Source organism: Pelophylax lessonae (genome assembly GCF_965119305.1).
Source record: "Pelophylax lessonae genome assembly, chromosome: 2".
In the NCBI taxonomy this organism is placed as follows: Eukaryota; Metazoa; Chordata; class Amphibia; order Anura; family Ranidae; genus Pelophylax; species Pelophylax lessonae.
Genome location: NC_138769.1, coordinates 549,756,607 through 549,771,738, shown reverse-complemented (window position 1 = coordinate 549,771,738; position 15,132 = coordinate 549,756,607). Strand labels below are relative to the sequence as shown.

At 43.3% G+C, this 15,132-nt stretch overlaps 1 protein-coding gene across 1 annotated transcript in view; it reads left to right on the top strand.

Moving 5' to 3' along the window:
* SUCLA2 (succinate-CoA ligase ADP-forming subunit beta) overlaps positions 1 to 15,132 on the top strand; it is a 180,994-nt gene that overhangs the window by 12,709 nt on the left and 153,153 nt on the right. The window contains exon 2 of the mRNA XM_082244262.1: positions 12,791 to 12,968. Coding sequence (XP_082100388.1) covers positions 12,791 to 12,968 — 178 coding nt within the window. The remainder of the gene's footprint in view (positions 1 to 12,790; positions 12,969 to 15,132) is intronic.

Here is a 15,132-nt window from a genome sequence, read left to right as displayed (position 1 = left end):
CTCTGCTATGTGTATATTGTGCAATGCAGGGTACAGTATGTCTCTGCTGCCTTGGACAGATCTTCTTTTTTTTTTTTTGCAGCTTGTAGGGAGCAAGTAAGGAAACTGGTGGGGAGGAGGGAGTGTTATGTTGCTGCGGAGTGTGTCCTTGTACTGACATCTAAGATCAGCTGTCTTGAGTAAATGTAACTTGGCGTTCTTTTGCTTAGCAGCATTCAGAATGTTAGTTCTAGGCTGTTAACTACAGATGTGCGTTGTACTCTAGACTCTGTGATCAGTGCTTCCTAGCGGGAATGATAACACAACTTCTTTGTGCCACATGGCCTTCAAAATATTGAACACGTGCTAATGATCCCTTTTTTCTTTGTAGTTATTCATTAAAGGAGTTGTAAAGTCAGAACGTTTTTTTACCTTATGTGCCGGTTCACATTTGTGCGATCACAGAGATCGCATGTAGTTCGGAGCGCACTGCTCCTAAAATTACATGCGATCTCTGTGCGGTGCAAATTCAGCTATACAGTTTGTATGGCTGAATTCGCACCGCAATCACACTAAAACACGCACAGGACCTTTTTTTTGGTCCGCTGCAGAATCGGATCGCATGGTGGTTCACACAAGTGCGATCCAATTCTGTGCGAACTTTCAGATCGCACTGCGATATGCAATCTGATCTGGGGGTGTCGTTAACTTTTAATTGACACCCCCAGCGTATTGCATATGGCCATGTGAACTGCCAGGGGTGCGGATGTGATGTGAGAACACGCTGTATATTCACAGCGTCCCCACATCGCAGAAATGTAAACCGGCACTGTTTACAACAGCCCCCTTTGCCCCCCCCCTCCCCCAACACTTACCTTGGCTCTTTCTCTGTTCAGCGATGTCCACGAGTGTCTCAGCCATCTGAGATTCTCCCTTCCGATTGGCTGAGACATGACAGCTGCGCCATTGGCTGCCATGCTGTCAGTCAGTCAGCTAGCTAATCAGGAGAGAGGGGGGGCCGGGTCGGGGCTCCGTGTCTGAAGACCCGGAGCGGTGAGCTGGCTCTGGTGCCTCTGCAGCAAAGTATGTACAGCGCACTCATTTTACAAGGTAATAGGTTTTCAACAACATTTGAAGCACCCAAAGGGGATTTATATTTTTGCGGTTGTTGTTAAGGGATATATTTAATAGTGTTTGTGTCCAGAGTTTGGCTTTAAGCTGCTAGCATTAGTAAATGGATAAGAAGGTATATTATATTTACTTGATTTGCATTTTTTTTTTTCTTTTTACATTTCTTCAGTTGCTTCCTGATTTCTGGTGCCAGCAAATGATGTAAAAAAATCCCAGGACACTTCATGATTTTTCTTTTTTATTTCTTTCTTTTGATCTGGAGTGGGGAGGGCAGGATTTTTCAGCTAAGCACACCCTTCTGCTTACAAGCCGGAGCCAAGGACAGATGGATTCTAGGAAGAAAATGCTACATGAATCCTCTGCCCTTTCTCAAGATAGCCGTGGCTATATTTACTAGATGGTGTTTTTCAAAGTGATTTCTCTTCTGGATGGAAAAGTGGGCTGGGAATACTAAAATAAATTTGTTTTCCAGTTTGTGGTGCTCAGACGCAGTTTAGTTCTGCTTTATTAAAGGATGAGTTAACCTTTTGGAACATTGTTACATGCTCCACCTGTTTTTAGGGCGGGGTGGGGGATCTTATCCCCACACCCGCTGTCACAATTTGAAAACAGCGCTGCTGTATGGGGCTCTGCCCACACGGCCGAGTCATTAATTTATAATTTCCTGTAAATTAATACCTACAAAAAGAAAACAAAATGCAGCCACCACAATTTAAGGGCCAGTAAGCTACAATACTATCAAAATTGGTGTTCTTAGGTTTGGATACATTTGAAGTAATGTAGCAGACCCAAAGACTGCCTTTTTTATTTATTTTGGGATATTTTATTTACAGTACTGTATCTGTGTTAAAAACTGTGGCTTGAAAATACCTGGATTTGAGTTTTAAGATAAGGTGTCCTAAGAGAGTGTCCTGAGAATGCCTATCGCTGAACTCAACACAGAGTGCAGACAAGCAGCTGCAGTCAGGACTTGGGGTGTGCTGTGTCATAGATCACTGTGGGTAACCACAGGCATCTGAACGGTACCATTGCCGGGAGTTGTACGGAATAGCAATCCTGATTTGCACGTGCAGTGAACCACCTTGAAACGGATATGTGAAATAGACCCTGGTGAATGGTAACACATCTAAGGCCCCATTCACACCTGTGTGTTATAAACAAAAAGCCGTTTAAAGCATCTTAAGCTCCCTTTCACTGCTCTGTAACAAAGTCGTGGTAAAAATTTGATTTTATTTTTTTTGGGGTGTTTCTGGTGCGTTTTTACAGCGATTTCTATTCATATCAATGGGAAGCTGCGTTTTTGGTGCAGTTCTCAAAACCCGCACTTAAAGATGCAGCATGCAGGGCTTTTCAAAACGTGCACCGCACCTGATGGTGTGAAGAGTCTCATAGGATTTAGGCTCCGGTCACACTTTGGAGTGCAACTGACGCAACTTGGATACTACTTTTGTCTTTGACTAGTGATCGTGGACAACTGTTGCATTGCATTACATTCAGGTACAACTTTCATGCAACTTTTAAATGTTAACATTGAAGTCTATAGCCCTCTAGTTGCATGAAATACTCTGATGTTCCTGCAACTTTAAGTCGCGCATATATGAATGGTTATCATTGAAAAACATGGGGGACAACTTTGATGTCCAAAGTTGCATGACAAGTCGCCAAAGTGGGAATGGAGCCTTAATAGGAAATATTTTTCTTGCAAGGCAAAAACGCAGGAAAGAGATATCCGTGTGAAAGGGCCCTTAGGCTCTGTGCACACTGGGCTTAAACGGGGGCTCTAGTCCGATTAAAAAAAAAAATTAGGTCTACAGCTACAAATACTGTAGCTGCTGACTTTTAATATATGGACACTTACCTGTCCAGGGATCCAGCGATGTCAGCACCCCGAGCTGATTCCTCAATCGGTGTCGGGTGCAGGCACCGGCATCTTTACTAAGGCCCCTTTCGCACAGGCTTTCCGCCCTGTGGATTCCGTTTTGCTCAGCAGGGGGATCAATACGCTGAGCAGGCAGATCACATGTTTGTTTCAGCTCGCTGTGCTGTCTCCTATACTTGCAACGTGACCAGGCTATTCGCACACTCCTTGGCTTTTCTGTTATGCAATCATTGTCCCCTGCGGAATTACTATGGATTGGTTTTTTTGATTACTCTTCTGCCTCATACATATTTGGAGTCGGTAAGGGTATCTACAAACGGTCTTGCCTTTTTCGGTTTGCACGGTTGGGATCTTCCATTTGTTTTATGCTCTTCACCTCTGTTCCTTTGGTAAGCTGCAGTCCTACTGGGGGAGGTTTCTGATCCTACCTGTCTGATGATTATCTTTCACACATTGGTAAGGAGTACCTATTAAGCTCTAGTGGGGATCTGAGTTCTTCTACAATCACGTCTATTCACCAGATTCACTTTCAGCACCTTAACTTTGGCATTCCTAAATCACTTGGGGTGTTACTTTTCATTTTTGTTATTTTGGTTTTACGCTATGGCGTTTGCATTTTTTTATTCCACATGTTAATGTCCTACTGAGGAGATCTACACAGGAATCACGAGGTCCACTGGTGTCTACTTCCTGAGGACTCCTGGAGTTGTCTGTTTTACTTTGGCCTTCATATTATTTGTCTCCGGTAAGCGGTACCTGCACAGTTACCTCACCTCACGTGCCTATATTTGGACTTTATTACGGACACTTTATCATATAATCACATATGTTTCATTCTTTAGCGCAACTTATTTTTATATTATATAGGCAGCGAAAAGGCTTAGCAAAAGCTTTACACAGACACACCTCTAGGGGGCAGTCCCTCAGACATTACCCTTAACCACTCAGTGCTTCTCTTCAGTTTCTTGCTGCCTAGCTTCAGGCGTTTGGCTCCTGTTGAGCCTCTGTTGCCTGGTTGGCTCAGTTTTTTTTTTTTCTCTGGCCTTATTGACATGTGGCTGTTTCTTTTGGTTGCGTCTTTCCCACCCCTCACACCTGCACTGCTTTGGGACATCCCAATGGTGGAAGGAATACTGAATGGGCTGCAACTGTCAGAGGACGTAAGAGAAAATAGAATTTTTGTAAGAACTTACCGTAAAATTCTTTTCTCTGAGTCCTCTGACAGTCGCAGCCCCCGCCCCTCTATTTTGTCTTCCTTTACTGCTTGCTAAGAAACTGAAGAGCAGCACTGAGTGGTTGAGGGTAATGTCTGAGGGACTGCCCCCTAGAGGGGTTTCTTTGTGTAAGGCTTTTGCTAAGCCTTTTCACTGCCTAGCCAGCTCCTGCAGAGGGCGCCATTACCCAATGGTGAAGGAATACTGAACGGGCTGCCACTGTCAGAGGACTTGTAGAAAATAATTTTACGATAAGTTCTTACAAAAATTCTATTTTTTTTTTTTTTTTTTTTTTTTAAAATGTACGAAAATATTGGTTGATACCGATATGCAGTGGCCAAAATATTGGTATCGGCAACGAAAAACCGATATCGGTCCATCACTAGTGACAAGTACTCTTTATGGAGGGATCTGGGGTCAAAAAGACACCAGACCCCTCCAATGCACTTCAAAGTATTCAAAACACAAAAATCGGCATTTTTGAATACTGACTTTTTTTTTTTTTTTCTTTTTGGTGCCATCGGCAGCTGAGTAAACCGGAAGTGACATCACTTCCGGTTTTTATGATCCGAGACCCGATCAAAGCCGAATCCTGCTTCGGTTTCCGGTAGGATGGGAGACCCACGCAGAGCTGTGGAGGGCATCATCTCCTGCTCGCTGGGATAACGGCCGAGCGGCTGCTGAGCCTTATCTGTTTGTCTCTTGAAAGCTGACTGCCCGCTCTAAAAACGGTACAGGCATCACCGCGGTACAACCTCTTCTTCAAGCCGACGTACAGGTACGTCAGTTTATGGAAATTGGTTAACAGGCTAAGTTGTCCAGACTTAAGTGGCATTTCGAGGGTTGAGACAAACTATTTACTACTGACAGGAGTACTTAGAATAATCCAGCTTTTATTAATTTATGTAAAACCTTTATGCTAAATGTAAAATGAAAAGAAATTTGTTTTAACTGCTGGGGTTAGCTGGCGTTCAGCTCTAATTTGCTTCTCCTCAGATTGACAGTGCTGTTGTCCAAGAGGGACTACGTTGCTCCTCCATCCTAAGGGCTCTTTCACACGGGCGATCAGATCCGCCTGTCAGTTTTTTAGGTGGATCTGATCGGATCCTCCCTGCAGCTCTATGGGGCAGCGGGTGTCAGCGGAGACACCTCCGCTGAAACCCGCTGCCATCCGTATCCAATCCTGTCCGTGAAATCCGGACGGATGGAAACCCTATTTTTCCATCCGTCCAGGGATCGGATCGGATGAGAGCGGACAAGCGGTCTGCTCTCATCCGATCCCCCATAGAGAGAAGCGGGGGCTGTGACACCTCCCTCTCCGCACTGCAAGCGGAGACGGAGCTGTCATCCGCCGGCTCAGCGGGGATCGGCGGATCAATCCCTGCTGAGCAGCACGGATCCGCCTACGGAGGCAGACCGTGTGTAAGAGGCCTAAGTGGAGCCAACCTATGACAGGAGGTGTAATCACCAGGGGAAAATAAAGTAAAAAAAAAAGTCTAACAACAAAGAAAAAAATTGCATTTAAGGACTGGTAACAGCGACATTATGTGTATGGGGCATGCACCTGCATAGATGTCAAATTGGGAGCAGCTGCTGTGTTCCAATTTTTGAATGGGACTGCCTGCACAGGGATGCATCCCCTTGTGTGTAAACATGGCCCTTGCATGGACGTGTCCCTTGTTTTTGATCCCTTAACACTGTGGCACAGATGTCCTGCTCTTGTACCCTCCTCGTCCTGCTTTTGCTCTGTAAGTGCAGTCTGGCAGTGAAATATAAAAAGGCGGTCATAAAATTGTCAGATTGTGAACACTGTTTGTTACATGGTGTACTGTTCTCTCCTGTAATCCGTCATATTAGCTGGGTTGAAGAGAACATTACTAGGTGACCTTGTCTAACCTTTTGACTATCCAAAAGAATTTGTGTAGCATTTTCTGTAATGTAATAGCATTCCCTGACCTCATGTTGCCTGTACATTCCACAGACTGTAAAACCTTCCTATGGGCTTTGTACTCTATAACTCTCAATGTGTCCTTACTTTCCTAGAAAATGTGTTCTCTGCTGAATCACATTAGGATAGTTGATTGTTTCATAGTTGCTTTATGAATAAGATAGACTTGGACAAATTTATAATTTCCCCGCAAATCTGTAAACAGTATCCTATAAACTATATTTTTCTTTACCCACGTTAATATTTTCTTTCTAAATTTTGTCAATAAAGAATTTCTGAATTCACGCAAAGTACCACTAACTACACTAAAAACCTAGTGTATTTAAATTCAAGTAAGTCTGGTCGTAAAATTCATTTCTGGATTTTGAGTGGTTATACGGGGATGATGCCTGCAGGGTATCCTCCTGGTATTTGTTTTTTAGAGCCGACTGTCTGCTTTCTTGTAAAAGCAACCCTAGTGGCTAATTAGCTGCTGGATTGCTTTTACAGGCAGTCCATACCGGTAATCCGAGACTGGAACGGCTCTGATCTCCTCTATGGTATAGAAAACCCAGAAGTAAAGAGCATTCATCACTTAAGAAAGGATAAAAAAAAATGAATTGTGCTCTACCCTTGAAAAACCAATAGTATGAAATTGTTAATATTAATAAAAGCTGCTACCACTAAATGTGTTCCCACATCTAAAAGATCATTATTAAAACAAAAATGTGATAGCGTTGCTTAAACAGTGATAATAAAAATACTAGTAAAAAACTGTCATGTGAAAAAAATAAAAAATGAACTATTCTAAAGTGCAAATTCAACCATTAATGTGCAACAATGGTGCAGAGGCCTCGTCTCTGATAATATAAAGTGCAAGTGAGACAATATGTCTAGTAGTGAAATCATTCCGTGTGTGTGGGCGGTGCCCACTGACTATATAACTTCCTAGGAGTGCATGGTGGGTCAGTGGCGATTTTGGCTCTGAGGAAGAGGGTCCTCCCTCGAAACGCGTAAGCCACATCAGGTTTTGAGGACCCCTTCACGCTATCCAGCAGTAGAGAAGTGTCCTGGAAGCGAGCGGCACCCATTTCCTATATGCTTGTTCATATGCTACGTTTGTGAGTATATTGTACGCTACCCTTCTTTGATTTTAATAAACTTTTAATTGGTAATGCACAAGGTTGGTGTGCCCTTCTCTTGTTGTTTTCTTGTAGTGCCTTTTGGATACCCTTGGTCCTGAGGGGGGCAGCAAGACCACTTCATTTGTGTCATAAAACCGCCTAGAAGATTCACCTTCCCGCATACCACTCGAGCACAGGAGAGATATTGTTGTTGTTTTTTGGAAACCATGATTGGAGCCAGGCTGAAGCAGTCATGCACCTCCTCCCAGGGTTTTGCTGTGATGTGTGACTTTTGGGACTTCCTTTGCATATTGGATGTTTTGAGCTGGGAAAAGCTCTGTCCCTGTTGGCATGTCTAACGCTTTGTCATGCAAGAGAACCTGGTGAAGCCTTGAGCGGCACCTGTAATTTTTGTTGTGGGCCACAGTGAGAGCTGTTCCAATGAAGCCATCAAACTGCTGTATAAGACAAGTCAATGTACTTTGAATCAGTTCTTTCCAGAAAATCACAAAACTAGCAATGTTTAAGCTAGGGTGGATTTGATTTAAATCACTAGTAAAAAGTCTTGATTTTAAATTATGATTTTTAAAGAGCAACTGTCATCTTTGTCCCACAGCAGCTGCTCCTCTCACCCGCTGTTGACTCACTGACAGTCCCATTTACTTTAATAGGACGGCTGGTGAGGGACGTGGTGGCAGCAGGTGAGTGGATGCCCGCTAACAGGCGCTGCCATGATGGATCTGAAATGGCAGGTGCTCTTTAAATGTAAGGACTCATTCTTACTGGTAGTTAGAATCTTTAATATTTGCAAACAAAATGAAGGTTTCCTATTTAGAATAATAAGCTGTCAGGTTAGTATAACAGCAATATTCAAACTGATTCAATCATACAGTTTGTAGTGTACATAGATTTTCAAAACAATGGGATAAAGGAATATTCCTGAGCTTTGTTTTATCTCATGGTTACTGTGAAATTGTGTGACTGCGTCAATGCACTGCATGTTATCCTAGCTTGACCTATCAGGATATTTTCCTCACAATGCTTGTTGATGGATAATGCAATGAAATATGGGTTTTGAGAATCCAACAACCATTCAAGCCTTTGTTTAACCATTCCTTCCTTCACCACAAATATGTTCTTTCCTCCGTCATTTCATCACACAGTGCAGTATATTCTGTCATATTTTTTTGCAGCTCTTTTGAAGATGACTCCAGTTACTGTGCTGTGCATGCTATGCACTAATGCTAATTCTTATGTGACATTAACCACTTAACCCCCGGAAGATTTTACCCCCTTCCTGACCAGGGCCTATTTTGCGATTCGGCACTGCGTGACTTTAACGGACAATTGCGCGGTCGTGCAACGCTGTACCTAAACGAATTTGACGTCCTTGTTTTCCCCACAAACAGAGCTTTCTTTTGGTGGTATTTGATCACCTGTGCAAATTTTTTTTTTTTTATCATGCGCTATAAACAAAAAAGAGTGTAAATTTTGCAAAAATAACAATATTTTCCACATTTTTTTATATGAAATTCCCAAAAAACAATGTAAAAATCAATTTTTTTTTAACATTTTAGGCCAATTTATTTTATGCTACATATGTTTGGTAAAAAAAAATCGCAAAAAGCGTATTTTGATTGGTTTGCGCAAAAGTTATTGCGTTTACTAACTAAGGGAAAGATTTTTGTCATTTTTGTTGTCTTTTTATTTTAACGAGTAATGGCGGCGATCTGCGATTTTTTTTTTTTTTTTTTTGCAGGATTGCGGCAGACAGATCGGACCCTTGACTGACATTTTTGACACTTTTGGGGTTACCAGTGACATTACTGCAGTAATCAGTGCTATACATATGCACTGTTACTGTAAAAATGACACTGGCAGTGAAAGAGTTAACTTTATCAGAGAGGGAGGGGTTAAGTGTGTCCCTAGGGGCGTGTTTCTAACTGTGATTGGCTGTGGCTACATGTGTAAGAACAGAGATCAACGGTCCTACATAGTAGAACCGTGTGATCTCCATTCTTGCACAGGGAAGAATGACAGGCGGCTTTGTTTACATTAGCCGCCTGCCTTTCTTCCGGTGTAACAGAAGATCGCGAGTGCCCGGCGGACATTGGGTCCGCCGGGCACACGCACGGGGGGGTCCGTGCCTCCGGTGGCGCGCGCGCGCTCCCTAGAGCCTCACAGGCTAGCGACGTAGACCTATGTCGCGTTGCCTGTGAGGGGCTGACCGCCGCATTAATAGTCGTGCGACGGTCGGCAAGCGGTTAAATTCACTGTCGACACCACAAATAAATACTAAAAGTTGTGATGTACAACACACATCAGTTGATTCATCAAGTGTGAAATAATACACCATGTCTTTATTTTTCTACAATTTGATGAACTTTTTTGCTTACAACAGTATTTGGTGCAAGACTTTTTTTTTTTTTTTTTTTTTTTTTTTTAAATAGTTTTAAACAGATATTTGCTTTTTCTGGGCAAAACTCTTCTACTGCTTTTATTTATACTCTTTGAGATCTCAATCAGTGAATGGCTTTCCTCTTTTTTTAGCAAATGCAAAAGCTACTGTGTAACATTTTTACTGTCTTCCTTTGAATTTGGAAAAACTTTGTTCATGTTCGGTTTCATAGTGCCAACACAATCTGTACTACTTGAAAACTTCCAACAGTTTTGTTGCACATTTGACAGCATGTACAAAATGGTGCTTTATGCTCCATTGTTCATTAATCAAGCGGCACTCACTGTCAACTTTTCTCTTCTTTTTTCCTGAAGGGACAAAAATAGCTTATACTTTTATTAGAATCCAAATCGGAGTCCCCCATTACATCAGATTCCCCATTAGAGTTCTACCCTATATCCACGTCCCAAACATAGTCTTCCCTCCCCCCCCCCGCTTCCCTCAAGATCCCGCTTTGTTAGCTCAATCTTGTCAGGAGGCAATTTACAAGATGATATACGGCCCTTCAGTCCCAATGTCCCCTGTATAGTGAATTCTCTCTCTTCCGGCCAGGAGGTGTGACGACACATAGCACTTAAGCAGAGCGTAGACACATCTGTTTATTTCAGGTTTCGCTCACACATTTAAAGGAAATTTGGGCGGCAAAAACTGCTTTAAACTGGTTACAATTCATGGGTCAACTTATCAATAGAACATATCTCACAGGAACAGTACATGAAAAGGCCCTTGCATTCCCTATACATCTGCGTCAATATGAGGTGTCTTGTGTCTCAAATTGTGTTTTGTGGGAGAGCCGCTCCGTCTGTGTTCAGCTGTCTTGATGTGTTAATGTAAGCAATTGTCAATTGTGTTCAAGTGTTGTCTGTCATCTCTATGTGAAGCCTAACTTGTTGAGTGTCCAAATGAATGAATGAAAAGGTGTTTAACATGTAAATGCCTATCACTGTCTGTCGTCTATATGCAAAATACAGCTGTCTGATGTCCAGGGTGTATTAACCACTTGCCGACTGCCTAACGCCGATCTACGTCGGCAGTCAGCCCCTCACAGGCAAAGTGACGTAGGGCTACGTCACTAGCTTGTGAGGGTCTAGGGAGCGAGCGCGCGCCCCCCGAGGCGCGCTCCCGCGTGGTCACGGACCCCCCCCCGCGCGTGTGACCAGCGGACCCGATGTCCGCCGGTCACTCGGCGATCGGCGGGGGAGAGGGAGAATGTCAGGCAGCTTGTGTAAACAAGCCACCTGTCATTCTCCTCGCTGTAAAGACACTGATCACACGGATCTAGTATGTAGATCCGTTGATCAGTGTCCTTACAGCTCAAGCCACAGCCAATCACAGTAGAAAGCACGCCCCTAGGGATACACACAGCCCCTCCCTCCCAAATAAAGTTAACCCCTTCACAACCAGTGTATTTTTACAGTAACAGTGCATATGTATAGCACTGATTACTGTAGAAATGTCACTGGTAACCCCAAAAGTGTCACAAATGTCAGTCAAGGGTCCGATCTGTCCGCCGCAATGTCGCAGTACCGCAAAAAAAATCGCAGATCGCCGCCATTACGCGTTAAAAAAAAAAACAACAAAAATGACAAAAATCTTTCCCTTTGTTAGTAAACGCGATAACTTTTGCGCAAACCAATCAAAATACGCTTTTTGCGATTTTTTTTTTTTTTTTTTTTTTTTTTTTTTTTTTTTTTTTTTACCAAACATATGTAGCTTAAAACAAATTGGCTGAAAATTTTAAAAAATTTTGATTTTTACTTTTTTTTGGGGGGGGAATTTCATATAAAAAAATGTGAAAAATATTGTTATTTTTGCAAAATTGACGCTCTTTTTTTGTTTATAGCACATGATCAAAAAATCGCACAGGTGATCAAATACCACCAAAAGAAAGCTCTGTTTGTGGGAAAAAAAGGACGTCAAATCCGTTGAGGTACAGCGTCGCACGACCGCGCAATTGTCCGTTAAAGTCACGCAGTGCCGAATCGCAAAATACCCCCTGGTCAGGAAGGGGGTAAAATCTTCCGGGGCTTAAGTGGTTAATGAGGTGTGTCAAATGGCTCGTTAATGTCATTTGCAAGAGCCCACATTCCATTGGAAAGTGGGCATGAGCTGAAATGTATTATGAAAATATAATATTTCAGTAAGGCAAGTTGATACACTCTTTCACGCTTAACAGTACAAATGTACCCCATCCGTTTCCTTGCACATCTGTGTCACCATCAGATCCTTTCTGCTGCATATTTGTGTCCATATTAGAATGTTTGCGCACAAATGTGTCCCCCATCAGAGACTCCTTGCCCCTCCGTGTCCCCATGGCACATTTATGTCCAGCACATTGCCCCCTGTGCCTCTTGCATTGCTTTCTTTTACTACTGTACTGCGAGGCAATGTAACAGCACAGTACAGGTCTCCAGCACTTCCAGGCTTCTGCCTGCTGCTACACAAGCAGGCTGTATGTGGAAGGAAACACTAATTTATCAGTGGGCAGCAGCCAGAATATGCTGCAATGATAATGTCATTGGTTTTTAGGGCGCTGGGTGGCAGCTCCGGGGAGGTGTGCGGCTTTGTCTGCTCCTTGCAGGGACTGGCCCTGAATACTGCCGACAGCTGCAGGGTGTGCAAAACTAAGCAGACTAGCAGTGCAAGTATCTGAGTGAGCTGTGCTGTGGGCTGGAGAAAATGTAAAATTTAGCTGGACTTTAGAGACCTCTGCTCTAGAGTAAAAACTGATGAAACCAGCTGCTTCTAAACTCTACCAAAATATCTTAAACAATTTTTAAAAGTGTGTGTGTGTGTGTGTGTGTGTGTATATATATATATACATAATCTATCCAGTCCCTAGAATAATGACAAAGCTTGAAGTGTTAAAAAGAAATTGGTAATGCAGAATTTATTACCATCCAGAGGACAATGTAACCGTATTAATTGCCATGGGCTGTTTGGTTTTTCTGAACATCATTATTTGTTTTTTGGGGGGGGGGGGGGGGGGTTGGTTGTGTTGTCGGACTACTAAACTATAACTTTTCAACACTGGTTTGGCTGTTATTTTTTGTAGTAAGTTTTTTATTTTCCTTGCAGGTTCTTGGTGGATTCCCAGGTCTCTTCGGTTGTCATGGGTTACAAGCACAACAGCACAGGAACTTATCACTGCACGAGTATCTTAGCATGGATCTTCTTAAAGATGCTGGCATCGCCATTCCTAAAGGCTTTGTTGCAAGAACGCCAGAAGAGGCTTATACTGTAGCTAAAGAAATAGGTATGGGTTTTCTGGTGTCGTGGACAAAATCTTATTTTTAAAGTTGGGAGTTAACTATAAATTGCCTCTTCCTTTTTGAAAAGCTGTGTGAAGAAGTACACACCCCATGGAAATTGACTCTTTCAACATTTTGACAGGTTAACATAAGGTCTACAAATAAAGGTAAACAAATGAAACATAAAACATAAAATAGATATGACCTATTAATTCTCATAATCTAAATGAACAAAAATGCATATTTGTCACGTGGAAAAAAGTACACCATTACATTTACGATCACTCTTAGCTATAGACACTAAGGACCAAGTTCTTGCTGGGATCTCTGTTCCTGGCGATTCCATTTAAAAAAGGAAAAAACATTTTTTTTTTTCATCTTTATTTTGTTCCTGTGAGAATCTAAATTCAATTGCCGGACTGGGCGACAGACTGGATAGTCTAGATCCAGAGGGTCCCCCCCCCCCCAGTTTGGCTAGCGAGCGCGTGCAGACCGCAGCTCCATGCTAGGTCGGCCGCGACATAGCCCCACTGGACTGGGGCCGGCCTGCGGCTTAAACGACTTGCGAGGATGCATATGACCTGGTCTTGGCCTGAGTCACAGCGTTTCTCCTGGACGACAGCACCCACATTACGATGGAGCGGTGGTCTATTCGGAATGGTGCCCATCCTGTTCCTGGTATGCAAGTAGCCATCCCCCCCCCCCCCCTACTCCTGAAGGGTTTTGGTGTGGACGTGGGCCCCTACCTGTTACGGTGGGACTTCTGTGTTCCCCTTAGGCCACTGCTTTGCGGCCTACTAGCCATTTGGGCATCTGCCCTCCCCTCGCTGCCCCTGGGTGGTCAGCTTCTCTGGGGCTTGTGTCCAAGCGGCTGGGCGTCCATAAGAATTAGGGCTGCGGAGTCAGCCCCAGTGCGTTTAGCTGAAGCCCCTGATTGCGGCGTCCTTATGAGGATTAGCTGCGTTTAAAGATGGATGGTCCCACCTGTAGTGGACTCATCGGTTTCCAAGTTAAATAAAGCTACTTTTGTTCTGGTTGATTAGTCCCCGATCTTTAAATATCCAGCCAATAGGAGGGTGGAGACTCTGGCCCGCCATAGGTTCACAGTGGCTGGTTCGGCACTTAGGTCGGTATTTTACTATTGCCCTGGTGTTGCAAGGCCTTACTTCTAGGAAGATCTACCATCATACTTGGAAGACATACATTGCATGGTGTGAGTCTCTTAGGGTTCATCCTCGCTCTTTCTTGGTGCCTCGGATCTTAACCTTCCTTTAACGGAACCGAAAATTGGCCTCGAGTACCATCAAGGGCCAGGTATCGGCCTTGACGGTCTTTTTTCAAAGACCTTTGGCCTCACACTCCCTGGTGTGTACCTTTTTTCAGGGTGTCTGACATTTGGTTCCTTTAGTGCGGGCTCCATTGCTGCCCTGGGATCTTAATGTGGTACAGTAAAACCTTGGATTGCGAGCATAATTTGTTCCGGAAACATGCTTGTAATCCAAAGCACTCTTATATCAAAGCAAATTTCCCCATAAGAAATAATGGAAACTCAGATGATTCGTTCCACAAGTCCTTCAGTTTATAGTCTATATACAAATATTATAGCAATGTGATTGGTTGTGTAACCATAAAATGTCCATCCACAATATGCAGCCTTCCCAAAGGGATTAGAAGCAAAATCTAGCAGAGCTACAGAATATAAGAGAGATGAGAGGAGCCTCTAAGTGTAGCAATATGGTTACATTTAATGAAGGTTCAACATTTAGCAACTCACATGGTTGATGATTAAAATAGGCACACCTAAGTATGCAGGCATCCGGGGTAAAGCTGTCCACATAGACCGTCTTCTGAACCACCGACTCTCACCACTGTCAGTCTGCAATCATGAACCGGAAGAATAGCCTGCAGTAGAGTGATCTGAAAGTGATGCTTTGAATCACTCGTGGAGCGCAGCGTGGAAGGGATGATGAAGATGGCTGTGCAGAGGATGGTCTATGTGGACAGCTTTACCCCGGATGCCTGCATACATAGCTGTGCCTGTTTTAATTATCAACCATGTGAGTTGCTAAATATTGAACCTTCATTAAATGTAACCATATTGCTACACTTCAGAGGCTCCTCTCTTCTCTTTTATACATGACGCTACTTGTATATCAAGACATCGCTTGT